This window comes from Platalea leucorodia (assembly GCF_965183815.1).
Source record: "Platalea leucorodia genome assembly, chromosome: 4".
Classification (NCBI taxonomy): Eukaryota; Metazoa; Chordata; class Aves; order Pelecaniformes; family Threskiornithidae; genus Platalea; species Platalea leucorodia.
In genome coordinates, this window is record NC_138826.1 from 114,067,388 (window position 1) to 114,090,924 (window position 23,537).

Sequence of the window (23,537 nt, forward strand, 5' to 3'; positions counted from 1 at the left end):
TGGGGGAAACGGCCAAGGGGACGCGGGGCCCTGCGAGGTGGGCTGCTCTGCGGGAGGGCGGCCACGCGTGGCCTCACTCGGGCGCCCAGCCTCCCGTGAGTGCCGGTACCCCCGGTGACGGCGGCACCGCTTCAGGTTCCTGACAAAACCGAGTCTAGGAAACTTCTCACCGCAGCACCAGGTGGTCAGAGCCCGCTCGTCCTCCCAAATGGGACTGCGGGCAGCGTTTACCAACCACCGGAGCCGGACAGGAGCAGAACCAAGTGCTTCCGTTTCCCCGGGGCCCGGCCTCCCGCCGCGGCCCTGGCGCTGCCCCGCCGTGGCTGCGGGCCCAGGACGTCCGGCGGCCGCGGCTCCCTCAGCGCCGGCCCCCCCCGCCGCCATCTTGCTAAGGCGCCGCCAGGCGGCCCGCCGCCGCCGTGAGCCCGGCACCCGGCGGGGCCCCGCTGCGGCGGGCAGGGCGGCCGCGCCATGGTGCGGAGCAGGGCGCTGTGGAGCTGCCGCCTGCAGCTCGCCGCGCTGCCCTCAGCGGCGGGCTGGTCAGGTGGGAAGCCGCAGCCGGCGTTGAACGGCTCCTGCTGGAGAGCCGCGGAGCCGCCGCGGAGGGGGTGGAGCGGCACCATGGAGGAGGAGGAGGAGGACGAGACTCCTCAGGGGCAGCCCGGGAGGTGAGCGGCGTTCCGGCGGCAGGCAGCGCTCCGGGGGCGGGGGTCGCTGCCCCTGCGCCTTCCTGTGGGCAGGGAGGGACCGAGCCGAGCCGAGCGGCGGCTGCCGCCCCGTACCCGTCCGGAGGAGAGGCACCTGCCCGACCCGCCGCCTTCCGAGCCCGGGGAAGGGGAGCCGGAGCAGCGCGGCGCTCCGCACCTGCTCCCAGCGCGGCGGCGGGGCTCGCCAGACACACGGTACCGGGGTCCCGGCGGGTGAATGCGGCGGGGTAGCCGGGCTGAGCCGCTGCGGGGGGCGGTGGGGAGCGGGGCGGGGAGCCCCGCCGGCGGCAGCGGGGCAGAGCGGCTGCGGGCGTCCGCTCGGAAAAGTTCGGCGGTGGGCGAGGTGCGCGGGGCCGCCGAGCCCGGGCCCCCGGCCGGGGAGGAGCGGTGAAGCCGGCTCTCTCCCGCGCCGCCTCGGCCCCCGAGCTCGGCGTGGGCGCTGGCGCGGCGCGGGCGCCGGGCTGGCCGCCCCCGGCCCTCCGTGACAGATCGCGACTGGCGCCCGCTCCAGAAGCAGCTGGGGCGGGGAGATGCTTTCACACCGGTGACAGAAATCCTGGAAGAAAAAGTCGTACGGGCCCCCTCCCCGGCCTCCCGCGGCGATGCCTTGCTTTCCCGTAAATTGACAGTAAAATGTGCTGCAGCGGCGCTGGGAAAGAAACAAGTTACGTAATCGCCTGCCCAAAATACGCTTCTTGGTACCGACGGTGCCGTGGATGTTTTGCTTTGAAGAGGAGAGACGAACGGATGTTTATCGCCAGCATTTTTCTTGCGTTGTATCATGTCGATGCGAAGTGGAAGATACTGACGAAGTCATTTGGTGTAATTAGTTCAGTCAAATCATCTCAGTGATCGGCAATTATCTCTAGTAAGGATTCAGGGAAAGTATTTGTTGAATGTTTTGACGGCATGCAGTTAAGTTCGTATTAAACTTCTGCAGAAATGGTTTTTCTAGTGATGATTATGATTTCTTACTCTTCTGTTTGCTAAATGGCGATTATGAAGCAAGTTTTCAGTTTTAAAGGAAGGTACTATTTGCACTTTGGAATTTTTTCTTTATTTTTCAAACTGCACCGACTAAAGTGACATCAGAAACTAAAGGCAGTGACAGGAAAATCACTTCTGTTTTCTGCCAGAAGACACTTGAAAAAGAGTCAGGTATTTTTTAATTCATAGTAGTAGCTTTATCAGTTAATGAAGTAGGAAGCCTGATTCCTTTTACAGGTAAGACTTTCAGGAAGACAGGAAGAAACAAGATTTTTATCTTATTAATGCAAGAGTTATTGGAATAGCTGCTTTAGAAATGCCCAAAACGATATGAAATTGAAAAACTTATTATGAAAAGGTAATGGGAATTTTGAATACCTGGAGATTGGAAAGCCTTGTCTGATTCATTTGCTGTGATGGAGAGGACACGTTCAGGAGAGGAGGAAGTAAGGGATGACAGTGAAACTGTTCAAACATAAGTAACAGTTAATTGGGCTTCAGCTTGGCCCAAATCAAGAGAGATCAACAGCCTTTTTAAAAGGAAGCAATCCATTATTATTATTATTTTCTTCAGTTGTATTAACTAAGTAGATTTGAGGAATTACCTCAGCAGAAATCTGCTATTTCCTCAGCCTTTATAAGCTCAAGATTGAACCAAAACTGCTAATTCTCCATCCAGAAATAGCTTTTAAGTTCTTTTCTGCAAATGGGAAGGCAATTGTTTTATCTGTGATGAGAAAAATGGAAATGCTGCCATATTAATTAGTGCCTTTATATGTAATACCTGTTGTGAAAATATCCTTTGGTCACATCTATAAATCCCTTCTTGATCTCGGTTTAATTTTTTTTCAGTCAGTTGTTGCAAGTATGTAGCTTGCAGTATGCTGGCTAGCACTGTAATCAGGGTTCTACTTCTAATATGCTCAGAGCCAGGACCATGCTGAATCACTTGGTCATCTTGTGTCTAAATGCAGCTTTGAGTAAAAAGGATTTTTCTGTAAACCAGATGTTGCACTTGGTTTAAATATTCTTAGAAAATCTAGGAAAGAAGATACGTGTTATTTACTGTTTGCATGTAATATCTTAGTATTTAGCAGCTGTATAAAGAAGGGATGATTTGGGTTTGAATAGCATGCAACTACACCCAAGCAGATAAACCTTACAAAGCTGTTCAGCAAGAATTGGGCATTACCAAGTGACACTATGAAAACATTTTGCTGCCATTGTGTCCCTACTGTGAAAAACAAGGTTTGATGAGATGTTGTGTGAGTGAAAAGTCAAGTGGTAAGGCATGTATATCAAGATGTCTATCAGGAGATTTTTCTTGTGTAAGACCTGTTACCATGGTTGGAGCTGGTAGTGCCTCTGTCTGCTGAGTAAGGCTTATGATAAGATTTCAGTTTTTATTGCTTATAATATTTGGAAACAGTTTCAGTTGTTCAAGTGGAAATCTCCCATGGTGTGGCCTGCTTTTTGAGAGAGGGTTTCAGTGAGGTTCAGCTGTTTCTGATAATGAGATTGTGGCAATAACAAGTTGTTCATGTGTGTCTGTTTAGGTGTGTGTAAATGAAATACTTTGTCTCCTTAAAACACCTACATATTTAGGATGGTGCCTCGAAAATTACTAGATGGATTACATTTGTGTTGGAAATGTGCCTTGACTCTTCCATAAGAAAAACAAACAAACAAACAACTTCTAATATTAACACTTTTGTTGTTGACTAACAACCAGAGCACTTTGCATTTCATTTAGAGTACGTGAAGAGACATAATAATCTAGAGTCATGGGGATAGAGTAGAAGGCTGATTCTATATAGGAAAAAGGGTTGTCATGAAAAATGTGATGTTTCCAGTTTCCTTGGGTATTTGTGTTTTGCTGTGTCTGGTATTCTACCATTTTTAATTTCTTTTAATGGCTGTGTTTCAGTTAAAGAACCGTAAGGGTGCTGTATCACATGTTTTCTGGCTTTCCAGTATGAAGTTTTGGAGATTCAAAACTTTTATATTTGGAAAGGCTGATGACCTTCTAGCTTAACTCATGTGAAAGATGGTCTTTGAACAGTTGCATTCAAGAAAAACATTTTTCAACAAAGAAAAACTTCTTTTTTCCTTATCTTGACTGATCTGGAAATGATTTCAATGCATTTGAGGTCAAATGTTATAGATAGTTCTATAAAATGCATATATCTATGGGGTGTGTGTACATACATACACAGACAGGGAGAGAGAGAATGTTGTTGGGACAAGCAAAAGTTGAGCTTATGTTGAAACCTAAGTAGATTTAGAAAGAATTTAGGGAAATATTTTTATACTGCAGAGACATAACATTGGGTCCTATGTGCTTGGACTTTGAACTGAAGAGAGGGAATCAAATAGACAAGAATTTAAATATGTATATAAACAAAATTGTATGACTGTGTATTAACTTAAAAATAAAAACTAGTTTAGTGCTTGGGCGTTGCTGCACTTCCTGGACAACTGAGGTTTTATAGGGTTTTAAAGGGTTATTCTCGGTGTGAGTCTAGAGAGAGTTTGCATAGGAGTTTGTTCCTTGCTGGCATGGAGAGAAAAGGAAAAAGAAAATTAAAAGGCTTCGTAAATGAGGTGGAGATAGCAATTGTGCAGTTGCAGACATAAAAGTGCCGGAGTTGATTATAAATGAACTGCTTCAGATCCTGCTTTGCCACGTGGATCCTATGGATCAAGGTTTTAACATGATTTCTATCCATTTTATGAAAACAGTTCTTACTTTGCCTCTGTGGCCATGTGCTACAAAGGAAATCGGATTTCTACCATAGTACGTTCAACTGGAGCCTTAGTTTCATTATGTGTAGTAGTATTTCTTTTTAGTCATATCTAATTGACATAAGATGTTAGATGGGAAACCTTTACCCTCAGGACAGAGCGTGAGCTTGTAATATTTTAAAACTTAATAACTTAAAATACTAAACCGAAGATGCACAGGCTGTTAACGCATGGGAGTGGCTAAAGTGTGTTTGTAAATGCTAACCTGTAAAGTTTGGTTGTTTTTTCTAACAGTAAGCCCCATCCAGGAAGGGTTTGGCTCTGTTATTAACTGTAGTCACATCAGTAGACCAACTGAAACTAATGAACTGTAGTCACATCAGTAGACCAACTGAAACTAATGAACTACTCGTTTGCATAAATACTTATAGGAGCGGAGCTGGTGCCAGAACACTAAAGTTGTGGTCCAGATCCTGTAGCTGGGTTGGTACAAGTTTTGTGTTTGCTCTTTTGGAAAAGCTTTATTGAAATTCTGTACAAATGTAAAAGGCCATCCATGGGGATTGTAGTTGTTATTGGAGTCCACAGTTTATCTGCCCAGCTGTGTGCATGTGCTATCTTCTCTTATTTTTCTGTTGATTTTAAGAACTCTGCATTTGATTCATGATCTAGTTATCGTCTTGCTTAGCATAACGCAGCTGTAATGCTGCTTCTTGCTTCTGTATGTTGTCAGCCTGAGTCCTGCAGAGCAGGTAAGAAAGCTTTCATTCCAGCTCTTGTGTTTTCAACATTCTTCCCTGTACATTAAGTAGTCATATGAAATTAGTTGTTTAGGGGGAGCAAAGGAAAGCACTTTCCGTTCTGGTGTAGGGAAAATTGACTCCTGCTTTTCTTTGATGACTGCTTCAGCAACAGCATAGAATTACTCTGCTCTTGTGCTTAATCATTATGATAGTCTAGGCTGCTCTTTTAAATGTGATGGCCACATGCCAACTTTTGGATACTTTTGTTCAAGACTGCAGTAAAAGATGAGGGTAGAGAGGGAAATAACTTATTTTAATAGGCCTGTATAGCTAAAGACATTTGCTACTGGGTCTGTCATCTCTGTTAATATGCATGGCCCCTACGGACAACTACCGTCATATCAGGGATCATAACCTAAACAGAATGTGCATGTAACAGAAAGCTTCTGTAATATTAAATACAGTTCATAAACACGTTTGGGGACTATAAAGTGCTCATATTGGACAGGGACAGTCAGTTGGGGTGTGTGGAGACAAAGGGAAAATAGTTATGTATCATCCCAGTTGCAGGAAGAGGCATCTTTATGCAGTTGATACAACGCCCATAGCTGATCAGATTTAACTCAGGGTTGAGAAATAGCTGGCTCCAGGTACTACTGATGGATTTGACTCTAAAGCCTATTTGCATTTGTATCCAGAGGCATATAAGGATGTAGCTGATAGGTACTCGTAATGACTATGAATAACTTACTGTTGGTTTAGTTCCCCTAATGAATGCCAGGAAAGTAGAGGTAGGAATGTGTAGTAACGGGAGTGGGCTGCCTTTTGGGTGGTAGGTAGCTATTGAATTTGCTTGGTTATAATATGAAACATCACTTTTGGAGGAGGCAGCCAGAGATTTTAAGCAGCATGAGTACTAAATGTGAAACCTTGGATGGGGAATAGATTGAAAATGAAGTATTTTAGGGGTAGGGGGCATCACTGAATCTGACTTGGTGGTGTATGTAACTGAGCTACACTGAGAGAATTCTAAAGGGAGGGTATTTAATAAATTACGTTAGCAGCGCTGGCATAAGCAGTTTTTGTTTACAACAGTATATTCCTGTTCTCACCCTTCCCTGTCCTAACCAGTTTGTTGGTATAAACACTTGCATGGTTACACAGGGATGCAAGTGAAAAATAAGTACTTCTCCAAGGGATGGGAAGGTAAGAAGTGACTATCAGCTGGATCAGTTTCTTGAACTAATTTACCATGTGGACACAAATGTTTGTTTTGGCAAGCCTGGGCGAGTAATGAGGGCAGAAATGCGTTCGCTTATGGACATGGCTGCTTACGTAATACAGCTGTTGTGAGAATATGCCTAACAACCGATGACCATGGGTAGATGCTTCACATTTGTTTTATTTGTAACTAAATATTTTTTCTCTGTAATGTCTAAATAAAACTTTGCTTTGATTTACTGTTCACCCTCAAACTAGATAAGAATGGCAAAGGATTCATCCTAATTCTATGAGGTTGTTTATGGAGAAAGCTATTTCTGTTTCTGTTATCAACTCGTTTCTTCATCTTTCTTTACCCGTACACAAGATCACTGTAGAGTCAGGATACGTACAGATCTGTTGAGAAGAGAGAAGAACTGGGCTGGCAACTATAGCTGTGCTATGAAATGGGTGCATCCAAGAATGGAAGAAGGCTGTACTAGCATGGATTTTTTGCTTTGCGGATGTTTGGAAAATATGGAAATAGGACATCACACAGAATCCCAAGCTGGCTGTTAAAATATCAAATAATTTGAATGAAAATTTCTGCACTGCTTGTTCTTGCTTGCAACTTTTAATGAGAAATCTCAAATAATAAAAGCATTTATAGGTTCATCTAGTTGCAAACTTGAGAGATCTTCTTTGTGTTAAATCCTAAGACCAAGAGTATCGGAAATAATTGCTGTTGCAGTCATAAAAAATATGTATAGTGAAAGAAAACTTCCAAGTTGTGTAGCAGTATATGATTTGCAGAAAGCTCAGGTTCTTGCTTTGATAAGGCTACAGTGGTATGATGAACAGCCTGAAGTACTGCACAATAAAAGTTTAAATGCATTCAGAATTTTCCAGTCTCAAACTGTTCATTAATTAAAGCAGGCAATTTCAGACCTGAAGGAAAAATGAAAGCACAGCCAAAACTTAGCTGGCAGTTGTTTGATAGTTGAGCTGGCGGCAGGCTTTTTTCAGAAAAATACTTGTGTGATCCCTAGTGTTTGCAAATACATTACCTTTTAGCTGAAATCCTTTTTTTTTTTTTCTTTTTAGTTTCAAGCCAAAAAGTGTGCTTTTTGCAGTCTTATAAAATACGTATGTTGAAAGAAAACTTCTGAGTTAAGTAGCAGTACATGTCTTGTAGAAAGCTCAACTTCTTGCTTTGATAAGGCTACAGTGGCATGATGAAGCACAAACCAAATGAGTTTGCTAGGAATTGTGTGCTGTCCCTTCTAGGTGATGTGTAGCGCAGCCCAGTTCTGGATGTAGTCTATACAGAGAGACAGCAATTAGAAATGAGCCAAACTTGTTCCTCCAAAAATAGAGAAAATTAAGGATATTTGGAAAGCTATGGAATATTTTGCAAGGTCGGTGTGAAGTGTTTTGGATGTTGTTGGGTTCCAGTAAGCTATAGCTTCATAGTAACTCTTTCGTAAACTTTCTGGCTTATGAATTTGTTAAATAACGACCACATTTCTGTGTAGAAAAGAAGGATAAACCCGTTCTGGCAGACTTCACAGTTAGTAGCATGGCTGTATGCTTAGCAGGGGGAACTACATCCATTTCAGTTACGGAGTAGCGGATGTTAGAGGAGACGGGGTGGAAAAGGTGAAGACTCACACAATAGACTTTATGTCAATGCATTTCTTCTTCAAAGAAAGTTAAAATATTTTGGCTTGAAGCTCTGCTGTGTTTAAAAGACCATTTAAAAAGAAAAATTTCAATGTTGGAGTGCTTCTTGTAGCATTAATGTATCCTGTTTCCAACCTTCTTTTGGAACAGAAAGTATGAAAATGTTTAACTAAACTTTTAATTATTTTCCTAAATAAACAGAAGACTCAGAGCCAAAATGTTTGTATCCAAGTTTTCAGTTATATAAGCAATGCTAAAATAAACAATTGACCCCAAACCTGTTGTCCTAAGGGCTGTATCCTGTTTAAAAGTGTAAGCTTGTTTACCATGACATAAGACATGGGTTTTCTGTGCCACGTCCTGCCTGATGTACAACTTCTCTCTTGCTTTGTGGATTCCTAGGGGCCCCTTAATATTTGGTGCTGGAAAACCAGTTATGTGAGCTCTGCATTTTGATTCATGTTAGGCTTCATCCTGTTCATCAGACAGTGGTGTTTCTGCCCTCTGTCTCGAGTACCTTCTGGCCTTATGGATTTGGTATGACTAATGGTCTCCTTTAGTAGTTTGTATGTCTTGGTCCATTTCCTTTTTCTGAATTCACTTGAAACAGTAAAGCACCTCTCAGCACGGAGAGGGTGGTTGCGTTGCGTCGTGCCTGAGCCCCTCTTACAAATGAGGCAATCTACTTGCCCTTGTTTGGGGGTAAGTCACCTCATCCTGAAGGATGGGTTCTATTTGCTAAGAAAGCAATTTAATGCTTTAAAGTAGAATAGTAGTTCTCCTCTTTGTTTAGAAGTGTGTAAAATAGAAGATTTCTTGTGGAACCTTTCAATAACAAATATTCACCAAGGACATGACCCCTTCCCCCTGCCCCTCCCAAATGAACACAACTCTACTCCAGTTTGATTTTGGTGTCTCTATCGCTCATAATTTGGCTGGCAATCCAGTGCTTAAATTTATTTCTCGAGTGTCAAACTATTATTTTTCTTGAGGAAGAATTCAGGAAAGCTGGATGAAAAATCAGCTCATTTATGATTGGGTATTTTCTAATATTTAAAATATACCTGCCAAATCTTCTTGTCTGTAGAGGCTTTCTTTTGCAAAAGGGTGAGAATCTCCTTGGACTAATAACTGGTTGAGTTTTATTTTAAGCTAATGATTTCTGGCTTTCAAGAAATTATCATCTACTATTTTGTTTAATATGAAAATTAGATTTCTTTTCCTGTATTCCGTGAATATTCTAGGTTATATTTTACCAGTTTAAATGAAACAGAAATGAACTGTCAAGATTGATACTTCAAAGGAATCTACAGTTCATCAGGAATACTTCGTCAGTTAATTGTTTGTAAATGTGTCCCTTTCTCATACATGTAAAAGGATTTAAAGTATTCTGTGAGCACTGAGGTCTTTTATCCCTTCAGTTGCTTATGGAATACTAATGAAAGTAATGTATGTGCATCATGTGGAAAATATGTTGGCAGACAGATACCTGCAGTGCCTTAAATGCTTTGGCATTGTCTTTGTTTAATCAGCACAGTTGATCCCTGCTTCCCCTAGAGGTTTATACTTTCAGAGTAAGATCAAAGGTTTATATGAAAATTTAAGCAAAAGTAGAATTCACCTATTTTAGAGATGAATGAATAGATAAACAGAAGCTTAAAAATAAAACCTTAGGCACTCCAGTCTCTAATATAAAATGTCTTGTAGGAACAATAATTACAGTAGTTATATATATTTAAAAATCAGACATCTGAGATGTTAACAGAAGAATTTCCTTGAATTAAGTACCTATCTGATTAAACTTTTGTGATTTGTTTTCATGATGCTTTCTAGAAGAGTAGATGTTTTATGCAGCTTCTGCGTGCTTTGCTAAATTAATAAGCTGACTTGGCATTGAAAATGCTCTTTGAGGAATGCCAAAAAAAACCCCAAACCCTCTTAGATTAAAAAGTAACAGTTAAAATATCCATTACAATTTTTTGGGTATTCTGTCTACCTTTTCGTGGCACTGATTCTTTTTGTTACCATTTATATCTGCTTAAATTGGTATAAGAGCAAGTTGGGTGGCTGTTCCATTGAAGGCTGATTCCAGTAAATGTTTAGTGGCATAGAGAAAAAGCCTAGGAGTATCAACAGTTAAATTAAAATTATGATGCAGATGTGGTATATTATTGCTAAATAGAAAATACATAAATGGAATGGTTTCAGTAAAACTACAGGGAAACTAGAGTACAAAGCAATTACATTAAAACAAGATTATGACCAATGGTACTATTTATTAAAAAATTATATCAGCAATGTTTTCTGAACGTTGTTCATGCTTCTTTATCAGAAGTGAATTTTGATGTGTTAGTATTTTATCTCTACTGTATGGCAAAATAATGGTTATTTTGTTAAGAAAATTTCACAATATTTATCAATTGTTATATGTTTGCAAGTGACACCACACTTTCTGTTTAGTAATCAGTTGCTGCTGAGATAGCAGGGATGGGCTCTGCATTTGAAGTTAGAGCATCACCAGTGAACGCATTTGGGTTCAGTTTGATAACACTTATGTGTGTGTGAAATCTTCGCTGTAATGTTGCAGTGACAATATTTTTTTTCCCTGTAATTATGAACTTATGAGGGGCACAGTGAGTTACACCTACCCAGCTGCTTAGAAAATATCTAATTTAGGAAATAATTTCTAAGAGAACTGTGGGCTTTAATTCGGTTTTCTGAAAATGTTGTTTGTTTGGACTAGCTTTCATACATCAGCCCAGTGCTTCTCATATGAGTATGCAGCTAAAGTTTGAGTATCTGAGTTAATGAAATAGTAGATAGTCTAAAACACGTGGTGGAGAGTTTTTCCACAGGACAAACTTCACAATTTATTATCAAAAATTATTCCTGCACCTAAGCAGTGTATCATGCTGTCTGGTCATCTTCTAGTTTTTATCAGGTAGAGCTTGTAAGTACCAGAAAGTTGTGTACTCTTTAAAATGGCAACCTATTTTTAAAAAAAAAACTGTCAGAACAGTGTATTTACTTTCAACTGAAATGTTGAAAGTAAATATAGAAACTGAAGAATTTAGCTTCAACTGAATTGCTTCAGCAACTTTTAAATAACATAGGGTATTTGGTTTTTTTTCTACCTTGGATATAATGAGATCAGTAGGACTCCGTATTCCTAAACTCTGCAACACTTAAGTGCAGTTTGGAATAAGAGACTCTGACTACTGAGTTCACAGCTTTCTAAGAAATGTGCCAGAGTTGTGACTTTATAGAAGTCTCAGTTATTTTGTGATATTCCAGTTTTCTGTGGCCTCTCACTAGTCAGTTCAGTTAAATTTGTATCAAAATTGTATTTGAAACAGTTACTTTTACTGTTACTACAATAAGCTTTTCCTCCCTTTTGGACAAAATAGGAAATAGGACCAAGCATCTTTTGTGTTCGGACTTTTCTGCATGTATGTGCATCTTGTTGGTAGAAGTAATGTGTTATTAATGCTACATGAGGCTGCTGCTCTTACTACAAAACAAAGTTACTATATAGGCAAATCCTAGTTCCAGTGTATAGTTCCAGTGTCTCTTGGACAGGTTTGCGGGAATGTATTAAATCAGGCACTAAATGTCATAAGTTTCAGGGGGAACTTACTATTCTTCCAAAATGTAAATTAAGGAACCCTTCCCCCTCACTCTTGCAGTTGGTAGATAATAGTTTTAGTATCTGAAGCTGTGCATACCAGTGAGTAAAATTCTGCCTGAACTACAGAGAGATGTCATGTCTACTTGCCACAGCATGTTTTTGAAGTATTTTGTGTAATAGCAACTGTTTTAAAAGCATATTTTGTTGAGGAAAAAATACAGTAGATCATAAAATGAGAAGGGCAGGCTTGTTTTTAATGTGTGTGAGAACATTTAGTCTTACGAATGCTGATGTTAGTCCAAGAAAAGATTGATTAATTTAATTTAAAATTTATTTTAGTTCTCCTCAAAAAGATATGGATAAGAAAATGGGTGAAGAGCAGCCTTTGACTGTGTGTAACCAGTACCCTAAAGAAGCGGTGAGGAAACGTCAGAATTCGGGTCGAGGTTCCAGGGGCAGCGATTCTTCCAGGACCTCCAGGAAAAGCTTCAGGCTGGACTACAGATTAGAAGAGGATGTAACTAAATCAAAGAGAGGCAAAGATGGGAAGTTTGTCAACCCGTGGCCAACATGGAAATCGCCAACCTTGCCAAATATTTTGAAATGGTCCCTTATGGAAAAAAATAACAGCAACGTGCCATGCTCAAAGCAGGTAAATACTTGCATGTTTTCTGTTCTTGGTTTAGACTGCTTTTACCTCTGCTCTACTCAAAAAAAATAGGACAGTTTCTAACTAACACTTATTAGGCATCTTTTGGAGACTTTTCTAAGTGTTATTTTTCTAATCTTTATTATCACTTTATTCTTTTCAAAAGGTGTGTTACTACTTCCTGCCTCTTTAGGTTGTTTTTTTTTTTTTTTTTCTCCTTTCTGTTAGTTCCACACCCTTGGATTGATCCAGCTCAGTTTGTATTTACAAAACCAACAAAAATGGCCCCTTAGCTCAGTCATAAACTACAGTCGCACTTTTCTTTTTAATAGGTGTTGCCTTATGAAGCATAATACTAACATTACTCGTATTGGATGAAGCAGATGAATATGGTATAGCTAATTTTAAAAATTTTACCTTTTTTTTTTCCCCCCCCAGACTGCTGTTTACTACATACATTACATCTTTTTCATAAAAATGTAATAAATATTTGCTGTCACTTACTTATGGAAGTGTTTGCAAATCTATGTTTTTCTGTTTCAGTACACCAGGAGAAAAAATTGCATATGTTAAAACTAACCTGAGCAAATATTTGTACTGAAATACTAAAGGTACAGTGCCAGTTTACTGGGAAACGCCATTATTTGTTCTTGGTGTATTGCTTCTGTCAGATATTGTATATAAAGAAAGAGGCAGGGGAAGCAACTTCTGAGAGAAGCTTCTTTTCTGTGAAGAGTAATGGATACTGGAAAGCCCCGGGTTATCTTTGTGGCCACAACAGGTGTTACAATGGCCACAGTTTTGACAGTTAGGATTACTTCTCAGTGTATTTTCTAATGTGTTTACTGCACTTCGGAAAAGCTGTGCTGAAGGGTGTGCAACCAGGAAAAGCATTTTTGAACAAATAGGTGGTGTTAATGCTCTTAAGCATCCAAGAAGGCAAGCATAAGCTATAAATCTCACAGTCAGTATTTAGCAAATAGCTTACACTTTTCATTTTTATCTTATGTGAATTAACTGTGAAGGAAGGAATTTGATCAGCTTTACAGACAGGAAGGCCACGTTACTTATTAACACATGATAGAGGTTTGGGGATTTTTTTAAGGATATGTGGCACGGAACATGTTTAAGGGAGAAATAATCTTGGCTGTAATTGTTCTGTAATAATAACAATTTGACCTCAGAAAGAAGCACAGCAAACCTATTTTGGTCTTGGGATCCCTTTCAGCAATTTACTGTTTTAAATTTGGTGTCTTGCTTCTACACATTGTCTGCACCTTGTAGTAGTAACAGCGGTTGTGTCTCAGTGCGTACAGCTTTCGAGGCAGTGTGCTGCATTATGATGCTTCGGGCACATTTTTGTGTAAAATTCACACCTTGGCTTTTTCAGTTGCCTTTGACCGTTACCCTATTCTGTATGTGTACAGTAGGCTTTGTATTTTGCCAGAAACCTGGTTAGTGACTGAAGTACCTAGAAGGCGGTGCTAAAGTGTACTATAGAGTGCAGAATATGCAGCTCTGATGGCAGTGGAGAACTGCAGCACTCCCCTTTAATTTCCAGATTATCCCTGCAATAAAGGATGATTACAAAGAAATCTACACTGTACCAGTTGTAAAGCTCTCTCTCTGACCCAGTTGGGATTAATTTTGGATTAATTTTATTGCTTTGCATCTGAAATTTTTTAATTAAGTGCCTGTAATTATTCAGCAGCTCAGTAAAGTAAATCAGAAATAGAAAAACCTAGATAGGGATCAATGAAATGCACTTCTTGGGTCCTCAGCCATTTCGATGCTTGTTCCAGCTATGTTTGCTCCACAGCTAAATCAACCCATAAAGCACTTCTGAGCTTGTTTAAGATTCATACTAAGGACTCCATACTTTATTTAGCACTGCTAGGTAGCGTATCCTTCGAGCAGATTCCTACTTCAGTTTCCATATTGAGTGTGCCTAGTGATAATGCTGGGCAGGTTCAGTTTATCTGTACCAAGTGCTTTGCATATGTAAAAAAAAAAAGCATATATTACCCCAGATATGTGCTTCACTGTGTAAAAGCTATATGTATTATAATCACGCCTTCACAACAAGCCTCTATCATTATCCAGAATGCATAGGCTTTTTCTACTTTCATTACAGGCTTTATTAATAACTTTTTGCAGTGCCGTTGAAGTGTCTTTAATTATTAGTTGTTGGATCAACAATTTAGATTGTTCTCATTGCTGTAAAATCCAGTGGTATTCCAGTACACACTAAGCACCAAAAATCCTCAGCTAATTAGCTAGTCTTACCAAAGCCCGTCATGTGTTTCTTCTTGCTTTGTATTAGGAAGGAAAGAACAACATGGGAGGGGGGAAGGGGCACAGCAGGAGGAATTTTTGTATTACTCCAGTGATGAAGATAAGACAGTATTAGGCACATTTAGCTTATGTTGGTAGCTGATTTGACATTAATGCCACATTTCAAAGATCCGTTATAATTCTTGTAGTATTAATGTGTTTCTGGTTAGTCTGACAGAGAACAAAATGTACTATAGCAGTATAAAGGTTCCATAAGATTATGTATTTCCTTCATTATGTTGTTTTATCGTGTTGTATGAGTTTTAAGAATTTCATTTGATGTATGCTGCCAATAGAACTTGTGTTCTAGTTTGAAATCTTATGAGTTGAGTAGAGTCCTTATTGCTTTAAAAGGTAATTTGGGGGATTTTAGTGTACTTTTGTAAAATATTAAAAAAAAAAAACCAAACCCCATGCACTGAGAAGTAATTTCTTTAGCTATTTCCCTGTATGATTTACTATGATAGCTCAAAATAATGCCTGATTTCTGATCTCATCTCCCAGGGAATCACTGATTTGGATCAGATGCCTATGTATCACAAACCTGTAGATCTCATATTGAGTTAGTGCTTTCCAGGTTACGTTGCCTTTGTGCTCTTGGTTTGCCTTGAATTTTTGTTCACAGAATTTTGTTTAAATAGGTTAGCATACTAGTTGTTCAAACTGTTCTACCCTTTATTTATCAGTTTTCCTGTCTACATGTCCTCCACAAATCTCCACAAATGCCTTTTATAGCCATTAGTTTTACCTTTAAATCAACTGTTCAAAATATTTGATAGTGTCCGTCCTAGTGACATCCCTGTAAAGCCTTTAACAATGCAAATGTGTCATGGTTTAATCCCAGCAGGCAGCTCAGGCCCACGCAGCCGCTCGCTCGCTCCCCCTGCAGCGGGAGAGGGAGAGAATTGGAAGAGTAAAAGTGAGAAAACTCATGCGTTGAGATAAAGACAGTTTAATAAATAAAGCAAAAGCTGCATGCACAAGCAAAGCAAACCAAGGAATTCCTTCACCGCTTCCCATGGGCAGGCAGGTGTTCAGCCACCTCCAGGAAAGCAGGGCTCCATCACGCCTAACGGTTACTTGGGAAGACAAACGCCATCACTCCCAATGTCCCCCCCTTTCCTTCTTCCCCCAGCTTTATATGCTGAGCATGACGACGTATGGTGTGGGATATCCCTGTGGTCAGTTGGGGTCAGCTGTCCCAGCCGTGTCCCCTCCCAGCTCCTTGTGCCCCCCCAGCCTACTGGCTGTGACGCTGTGTAAGCACTGCTCAGCAATAGCTAAAACATAAGCCTGTTAGCAACACTGTTTTGGTCGCAAATCCAAAACATGGCACTATATTGAGCTACTAGGAAGAAAATGAAATCTATCCCAGCCAAAACCAGTACAATATGTTTAAGTCCCAGTTAAGAACTCATTGTTCACATCTGCCAATTAGCCGGTTCTTAATCCATTTAGTAGTATTGCTTAATATTGCATGATACTAATTTTAAAAACTAGTTTGTGTGAAATGACAACAAAAATAAAGTGCATTCACTTAGAGTTCTCAGAATAATTTATATTCTACCTTTAAAAACAACTACTTAAAAAGAACGTTTTCCATAAAAAATGTACTTACTGACCTAAATTGCATTACGACAATTAATTATTAAATTCCATATCTGAGTTTAATTTCCTTGATATAACCTGATTTGTTGTCTTAACCACATGTAATTTGGTGGGTTGTCCTAATTTCCATTTTTGAGTATTATGTTAGTTTTGTGGATCTCTCACTCTTTTTTTTTAATTGAAGTGTCACAATATAACACTCTCTGTGGTTCAGATTTCTCCTGTCAGTGTCGTTCCCATGTACTTAGAATGAAATAGAGATAAGAAAGTGATGTTACTTTCTTGGAGAAGCAGCAGATTATTTCAGTCTAATACTCATACTTTGTTTATTCTTGTATGAATTAAGTGATTGTATTGTACTAACCTTATATTCAGCTTTATGGCAGGTTATCTATTTCTTGTTCCTGGAGACAGTAATGAAACTTTTTCAGTAGACATGTCTTGTCCATTAGCTCTCCGAAAAAGCAGTTTCATTAATATTGTATTACTTAGAGTAGGATTGCAGGGAGTGGGAGGTGTGTGTTTGTTTTTTCCCAACATATGCCCTCCAAATCAATAAAATATTGTGGAGAAAGTAACTTTCCTGAAGCTGTCAGGACTGTTTTAGCAAGGGAAATCCTAGACTCCTAAACTGTCGCAGCATCAGCTGGGCTTTTAAGGGAGCGGGAGGTTAGCTCTGTATAAGCTCACTGGTAGCACTAATCTGCTATCCTAGACCTAGAGAACGAGAGCAGCAACCGTGATAGGGAGACGCTGACTAGGAACCAGAAGTGTGATTACCGGGGAGAGGAGAGTGTCAGGAGTCTGCAGAAGGTGCTTAACATAGGAAAATTCTTCTAAAGTGATGTGAGGAGAGCCTTAGCTGTGCTGTGGCAGAGCTGGAGATGGTCAGGAGTCCCGAGAGGACTTTCTGTTTGGTTGGTTTTTGTAGTAGGAAAACTCTTTATCGCAATAAAGCTTCTGCATAAGCATTTCAACCAAACTGCAGTGAAGAACATAACTCCTGTTCAAACTGAGAGAATGAGCAGTGGTTTGATGACGAGTTTCAGTAGATAATGTACAGCCATGGCCTCCTTTGTGCCAACTGTCCTCTTGAAGCTGTACATAGAGTCAAGTTTGGAAGCTGACCAAGCTGAAAGCTGCCTATTTTCCTCCTCTGGATTAATGTTCAGCTGGATCAGTTCTCTGACCTGTCAGGCTTGAGTGGGGACTGCATAAGCATTGAGGCTGGAACAAGAGGGCAGGTGGGGGAAGGTTTCCATAACTTTGTTACACAGGAGTATAGATTTACATTGGTTTAAGGCATTCATGGGACTGCATCCTGAACATACAGGGAGATCAGTATAGCGATTTATTCAGTAATAATTAAACTTTAATTACCTAGAAGGTTTCAATAAAACATCACGAGAAGCATAGCTATAAGTGCCTAAAGGACCATCTTAAAAAGGAGATCTGAGTTTTAGTTTGTGTTTTATGAATGTTCGTTGAATTATTGGCAGGATGGAAAGAGAGAATGGTAAAAGCTAACATTAGCCATGTGAAGTAAACCTCCACACGCTGCTTCTATACATAATGGAGAAGGAGGGTCTGATAAAGGCTAATAGAACAGAGCTTTTGTGGAATGCTGTTGGGAACGTTGCATTCTCCTTCATCTGTGGGTTTGTGACTTACTTGTGCTAGGACTTGGGGGACGCATCATTTCGTTGCGCAAGCTAAACTTGAGCATTTGTTATAGTAACAGAGAGAGTGTCTGTGTGTGTCTGTGTGTGTGTGTGTGTGTGTGTGTTCGTTCTTTTCCAGGTCAGGAAGGGCAACTGATTGCAAAGCCTTTCCCAGGATGTTGTCAGTGCCTTGCAGTGCTTTCATTGCAGTGTTTCCAGACTATTTCTCCATTAGTAGGTCTCCTGGCCTGATGGGGTACTCTTCAGCTCTCTCCTCTCTCTCTTGACAGAGATGTGAAAATGTTATAAAAACCTAAGATGAAATTAGGAGGAAGTAGCTGGGAGAATGGTCATTAAAAAGGCATCTGTTTTGTGTTGCAGTTCTCTGGTTGCCTAAAAATATAACCAAAATGCTAGTCTTGACTGTAATGATTTGTGCCTTGTATGCAGTTTCTGTTCCATGGCCAAGTACTTTCTGAAGTCTCTCATGCACGTTGTGTTCTTTTTTGCTAGGAACTCGATAAAGAGCTTCCAGTGTTAAAACCTTACTTTGTTCAAAAGCCGGAACTTGCTGGGAAGACGGGAACTGGTATGCGAGTCACCTGGTTGGGACATGCCTCCGTTATGGTGGAAATGGATGAACTTATATTTCTAACCGACCCAATCTTCAGCCAGCGAGCTTCCCCTACTCAGCTGGTGGGTCCCAAGCGCTTCCGAGGACCTCCGTGCACAGTAGAGCAGCTCCCCAAAATCGATGCAGTCATGATCAGCCACACCCATTATGATCATTTGGACTACAACACTGTAACGAGTTTAAATGAACGCTTTGGGAGTGAGCTGCGCTGGTTTGTTCCTCTAGGGCTCTTGGACTGGATGCAGAGATGCGGTTGTGAGAACGTGATTGAACTGGATTGGTGGGAAGAGAACTGCGTCCCTGGTCATGATGCGGTAACTTTTGTCTTCACCCCTTCTCAACATTGGTGCAAAAGGACTGCGACAGATGATAACAAGGTTCTTTGGGGCAGCTGGTCTGTCTTGGGACCTTGGAATAGGTTTTTCTTTTCAGGAGATACTGGATATTGTGTTGCTTTTGAACAGATAGGTAAAAGGTTTGGACCTTTTGATCTTGCAGCCATCCCCATTGGAGCTTATGAGCCAAGGTATGAAAATCAAAGTTTAATCAAAATATATATATGAAATGATATACTAGTGAAAAAAAAATACACCCAGAAGTGAAAGCTGTAGGTATGCTTGTATTAAGATTTTACAATAGAATACAGAGGCAAAAGAAGGAAATTGCTGAATGACCAAAAAAAAAAGCAGGCAATTGGACGATGGAGCTGAAATGTCTAGGATACTTGCCTGTGTATGTGTGGTGTTCTTGGAGGTTTTTTTTTTCTTCAGTGTTAAGCACAGCAAGGATGAATCGGCTGACTTTCTTCCATGAAAAATGTTGAGTAAAAATCTGGAATTACTTTGTGCCTTTTTCTTTTACGTAGCATCGTTTAATCCAACTGTTCAGATGCATGCAATTTTCGGCATTTTTCTCTTGCTTCAGTCCTTAACGCTGTTTTTGCAACTTACCTGGAGATAAAGATGAATCCTTTATAGAGTATGAAAGATCTCTTTGTTTAAGCATCTGTATCGTACTTATGACAGGATATCTAAACCTTTAGATGATTATGCTCATACAATGCTGGAAGCAGAGCATGTATAGGCTGGGGAAGGAAGATAGGAATCAGAATAACGTGGTAAAAATCCAGTATCTTTCAAGAATTGCCAGGTTCTCTCTTCTGCTTTACCACCTGTTCCCTTAGGCTGTCTTCTGAGGCACATGCTTTTTGGAGTGCGCTGCTAGCATGAGATTTTTTCAGGGATGGATTTAAATTGACAGCCTTAATGCCTCAAGGCACCAGTAATATGTCCTTATACTGTTAAAAATATAGATAAGAAAAAAAAAGTTTGAAAAGAGGAGTGAAATACCTGAACCGCTGTTTTGTGGGTATGTTGGTATATTCCAGCTTGTTGATTGTGAGTGTTCTGTATGTTGTTCAGACATACATGCTCCATAATTTTTTTTATTAGGTGAGCATTTTTTTTTTTTTTAGATTCTTTGGGACTTACCCAATGAAAGTAAAGAAGAAATCTTGCACTGAATTAGGTGACAGAAAAAATGTACTTTGTGTTTTGGTAGGTGGTTTATGAAATACCAGCATGTGGATCCTGAAGAAGCAGTAAGAATCCATATTGATGTTCAAGCAAAGAAGTCTGTAGCAATTCATTGGGGGACCTTTGCTTTAGCAAATGAGGTAAATTTCAACACTATACATGAGTTCAGATTTCCTGAGTACACAGTCATTAATGAAGCTTTGCTCTTGCAGTTTAACCTACGTATCTGTAAATGTATACTTACAACGTAAACTTTGTATGAGTGAAAAGTTACTATATGTACTGCAGTTAAAAACAATGCTTAGCTTTTCATAACCAATTACATAAAATATTTCCACGGTTAAGACTGATTTGAAAGTACAGAGTTATTGGAAAAAATGTGGAGGACTTCTGGTATCCAAAAGCTAAGGAACATGAAAGGTGGGGACACATATGCAATAATAAAAGTAAACTCAGTGGTGCATCACTTGGAGACGTTAAGAATTGCGTGCTTGTAGGTCAATACAGTATTTATTAATCTGTCTAGTAAATAAATTGAATAGTGTTTTTGATAGTTGATTTGTAGTTAAATACCAGCAAGAATATGAAAAACTGAGTTATTCTGAGTTGCTGATTTTTTGTTTATTTTTTATTCCTCCTCCTCCCCGCCCCCCGCCAAGTCCCCAGTTCTAATAAGGAGGTTATCCAGGTACCCTAACAGTGACTAAAAATGCAGCAAAAGGGAAGTATCTACATCTACTTTGATACACCTTGTCTGGTAGCTGTTTTTCAACCTTATCTTTGCATCAGTTGCACCACCTTGCCTTATAACTCAGTCCTGATGCTGTTAGCTATGTTCACCTGGTATGTCACGTTTTCTTTAACTTGGATATAACATTTTCTATCCATGATGCTTCTAATAATCTGCGTGACTAGTGCCCGCGGTACAAATGCTATTGTGTATTTAGAAGCACAAAAAAATGGATAATTTCTCCCTGCTGATGCCTTTTCTGAAATGTAACCAACACAACGCAGTAACTTGAGGGGACCTCACTGAAATGGCGCTAGTTTTTAAGCAGTGAAGCTGGCAGCTTTGTTTTGCTCACCGAACGAGCCCTCCGCTGACCTGCGCGCCTGCCCTCCTCTGGGCTGGCGGCGAGCAACCGCCGGCTTTCTGCTGCTGGGAGATCCAGGTCAGCACGTGGACGACGACTGGCTTTTGGATGACAGCTTGTGCCTTGCTAGCTACTCTACAACTGTAAATCAGCATTCTTGTCGTTTAAAAACTGAAAATGAAACCAAACATTTTAATTTGACAAATATATCCCCCCCTTTTTCTGATAATGTTTTAAAAGTAAACCATTTCTTGTTTAGAGCAGTGATGTTCTTTTTTTCCCCCAAATGCTGCAGTGGTATCTTTTCCCTCATTTTATTCTTATTTTTCCAGTACTACTTGGATCCTCCAGTTAAACTGAATGAAGCTCTTGAAAGATACGGCTTGAAAAAAGACGACTTCTTTGTCTTAAACCATGGAGAATCACGGGACTTGAGTACAAATGATGGATTTGAATAATGAAACAGTAGCAAGCAGTTCCTTGGAAGCTTCCTTTGATTTGAACTAGCAATTAATGTTACAAATATTAATATGATGTACTTACAAAGTAGATTTTTTGGAGTGAATTGGATTTTTAGATGCCAGGTTTGTCAGTTTCAGAACTAAAACTTGCATACCAATATCATGCTAAATTTTACTAGTTATATTGTTTATAAATTTTGAGAGGTGATCTAAAAACTGGTTAATATATAAGCTATTGTCTGGGAATAACTTGCAGTTTCAACTCTTATGTATGCCACTGATAAATTACTGGTTTGGGTTTTTTGTTTTTGTTTTTTTTTTAAAAAAAAAAACCTCTTCATCTTACCTGCAACAGCAATAATAACCTCAGCACAGGACATATTCTTAAAATTAATGGCTGACTTGAATTAGTCATTGTTACAGTGTCATCTCCCACTTGTTAGTCATTAATCTTCAGGTTATGCCCTGTACCTTGATAGCTTCACTGTATGTTTTGTGGGGTGAAGTCTTCCAATACAGCGGCATTGTTAAAGCACAAGCACAGTAAAATCATTATTTTACTGAGTGCTTCTACATTTTCGTATATTGACGAACCACAAAAGCTGAATTTTACAATGATCTAAAGAAACGTGCCTTTTAAAGAGAGAGATAATTTAATATTGCATCACTGATGTTTAAAACTTACTGCTGGCCAGAGTATCTGCACACTTTCATTGTTTTGTCAATATTTTTAAGTTAGGCCTGAATGTGTCTAAAATAACTTTCCTGTTACACGAAATCGAAGAATCCCTTAATGGCGCTTGTCTTTGCATTGGCTCAGCCTATTATTAAGTACTTTTTTTTTTTTTTTTTTTTACATTAAAAGTCTTAAGCCAGGGCTGTGGTATTTTTTCTTATAGTTTCCTTATAATTTTAAAGTTGAATGAGAGATTACAACATTGTTCAGTATTGTAAAACTTGGCTAAATGTATCTGTATCAAATTGCCATGCTAATTTACAGAATTAAAGCCTATTGTTGCCAATAAAATGGGTTGTTATTCTCCTTCATAATTCATTGGCAAATCATTTTTTTTGTTCATGATTTGTTGTGGTCTATGGTATATGTGTATTTTTTGCTCTTGCTGTGCATTGCATTTTATGTTCATTCTCCATCAAGATAAATAAAAAAAAGACACGTTATTTCTCTGCAATTTAAAGACATGAACTTCTGGCAACTAATTAAAACCAGTTAATGAGATTTCATGCTAGGAGCAAACTGAAGTGATCTTTTAACTGTTGATAGTTATCTTTTAAAAATTTAGATCAGGAAGTTCTAGAAGTCTTAAAGATCTTAATACCAAGAAAGAACAGCACAAGGAGGGAAAGCTCAGTTAGTCCAAGTCCATGCTGCGGAAGGGTTCTAGAACAGAGGATTACACTTAAATGTAAGAAAAAGTAGCTTATATTCCTTTGGTGGGATCCATACTTGACAAACATCAAGATTTCTTTATGTGAAAAGGTAATTCTAATATGGTCTAGATGTATTCACCAGAATGTGTTCAAAACTGGTTTAAAACGACTCTCAGTCGTTCAGTGTTGATTTTTGGGAGGGTATTTCAGATGAAGTCTCTGCTGGGCATCTTATTTACACAACAGCTTCAATAACGATTTTGGTAATATAATGCATGTTACATGTTCATAACACTGTGGAGGACACCAAGCTGCAGGATGTTTTGAGTACTTTGAAGGACATGGTTAAAATTGAAGTTGGGTTGGGGCTTTTTTTGGTTTTTTTTTTCAGCTTTCGAAATCATCAATAGACTATTCCATAAAGTTCTGTACTTTAGAAAGAAAGAATGAAACTAAAATACAGAATACCTAGATAAGCA

At 39.7% G+C, this 23,537-nt stretch overlaps 1 protein-coding gene across 4 annotated transcripts; it reads left to right on the forward strand.

Annotated features, from left to right (window-relative positions):
- Positions 1 to 442: 442 nt before the first annotated feature.
- On the forward strand, positions 443 to 22,718 carry NAPEPLD (N-acyl phosphatidylethanolamine phospholipase D). 4 transcript variants are annotated; one of them, XR_014228048.1, is made up of 6 exons: positions 443 to 668; positions 12,033 to 12,345; positions 18,459 to 19,105; positions 20,140 to 20,254; positions 20,774 to 20,957; positions 21,541 to 21,603. XR_014228048.1 is itself a non-coding variant. In XM_082310529.1 (5 exons), the coding sequence occupies exons 1-5, from the start codon at positions 472 to 474 to the stop codon at positions 21,664 to 21,666; spliced, it is 1,398 nt and encodes a 465-aa protein (XP_082166655.1). In that variant the 5' UTR covers positions 443 to 471; the 3' UTR covers positions 21,667 to 22,718. The 4 variants fall into 4 exon arrangements, 3 of the variants coding, with proteins under 3 accessions (XP_082166655.1, XP_082166656.1, XP_082166657.1); XM_082310529.1 differs by lacking the exon at positions 20,774 to 20,957 and having other exon boundaries at positions 21,541 to 22,718; XM_082310530.1 differs by lacking the exons at positions 443 to 668; positions 20,774 to 20,957 and adding an exon at positions 810 to 902 and having other exon boundaries at positions 21,541 to 22,716.
- The last annotated feature ends 819 nt before the right edge of the window (positions 22,719 to 23,537 follow it).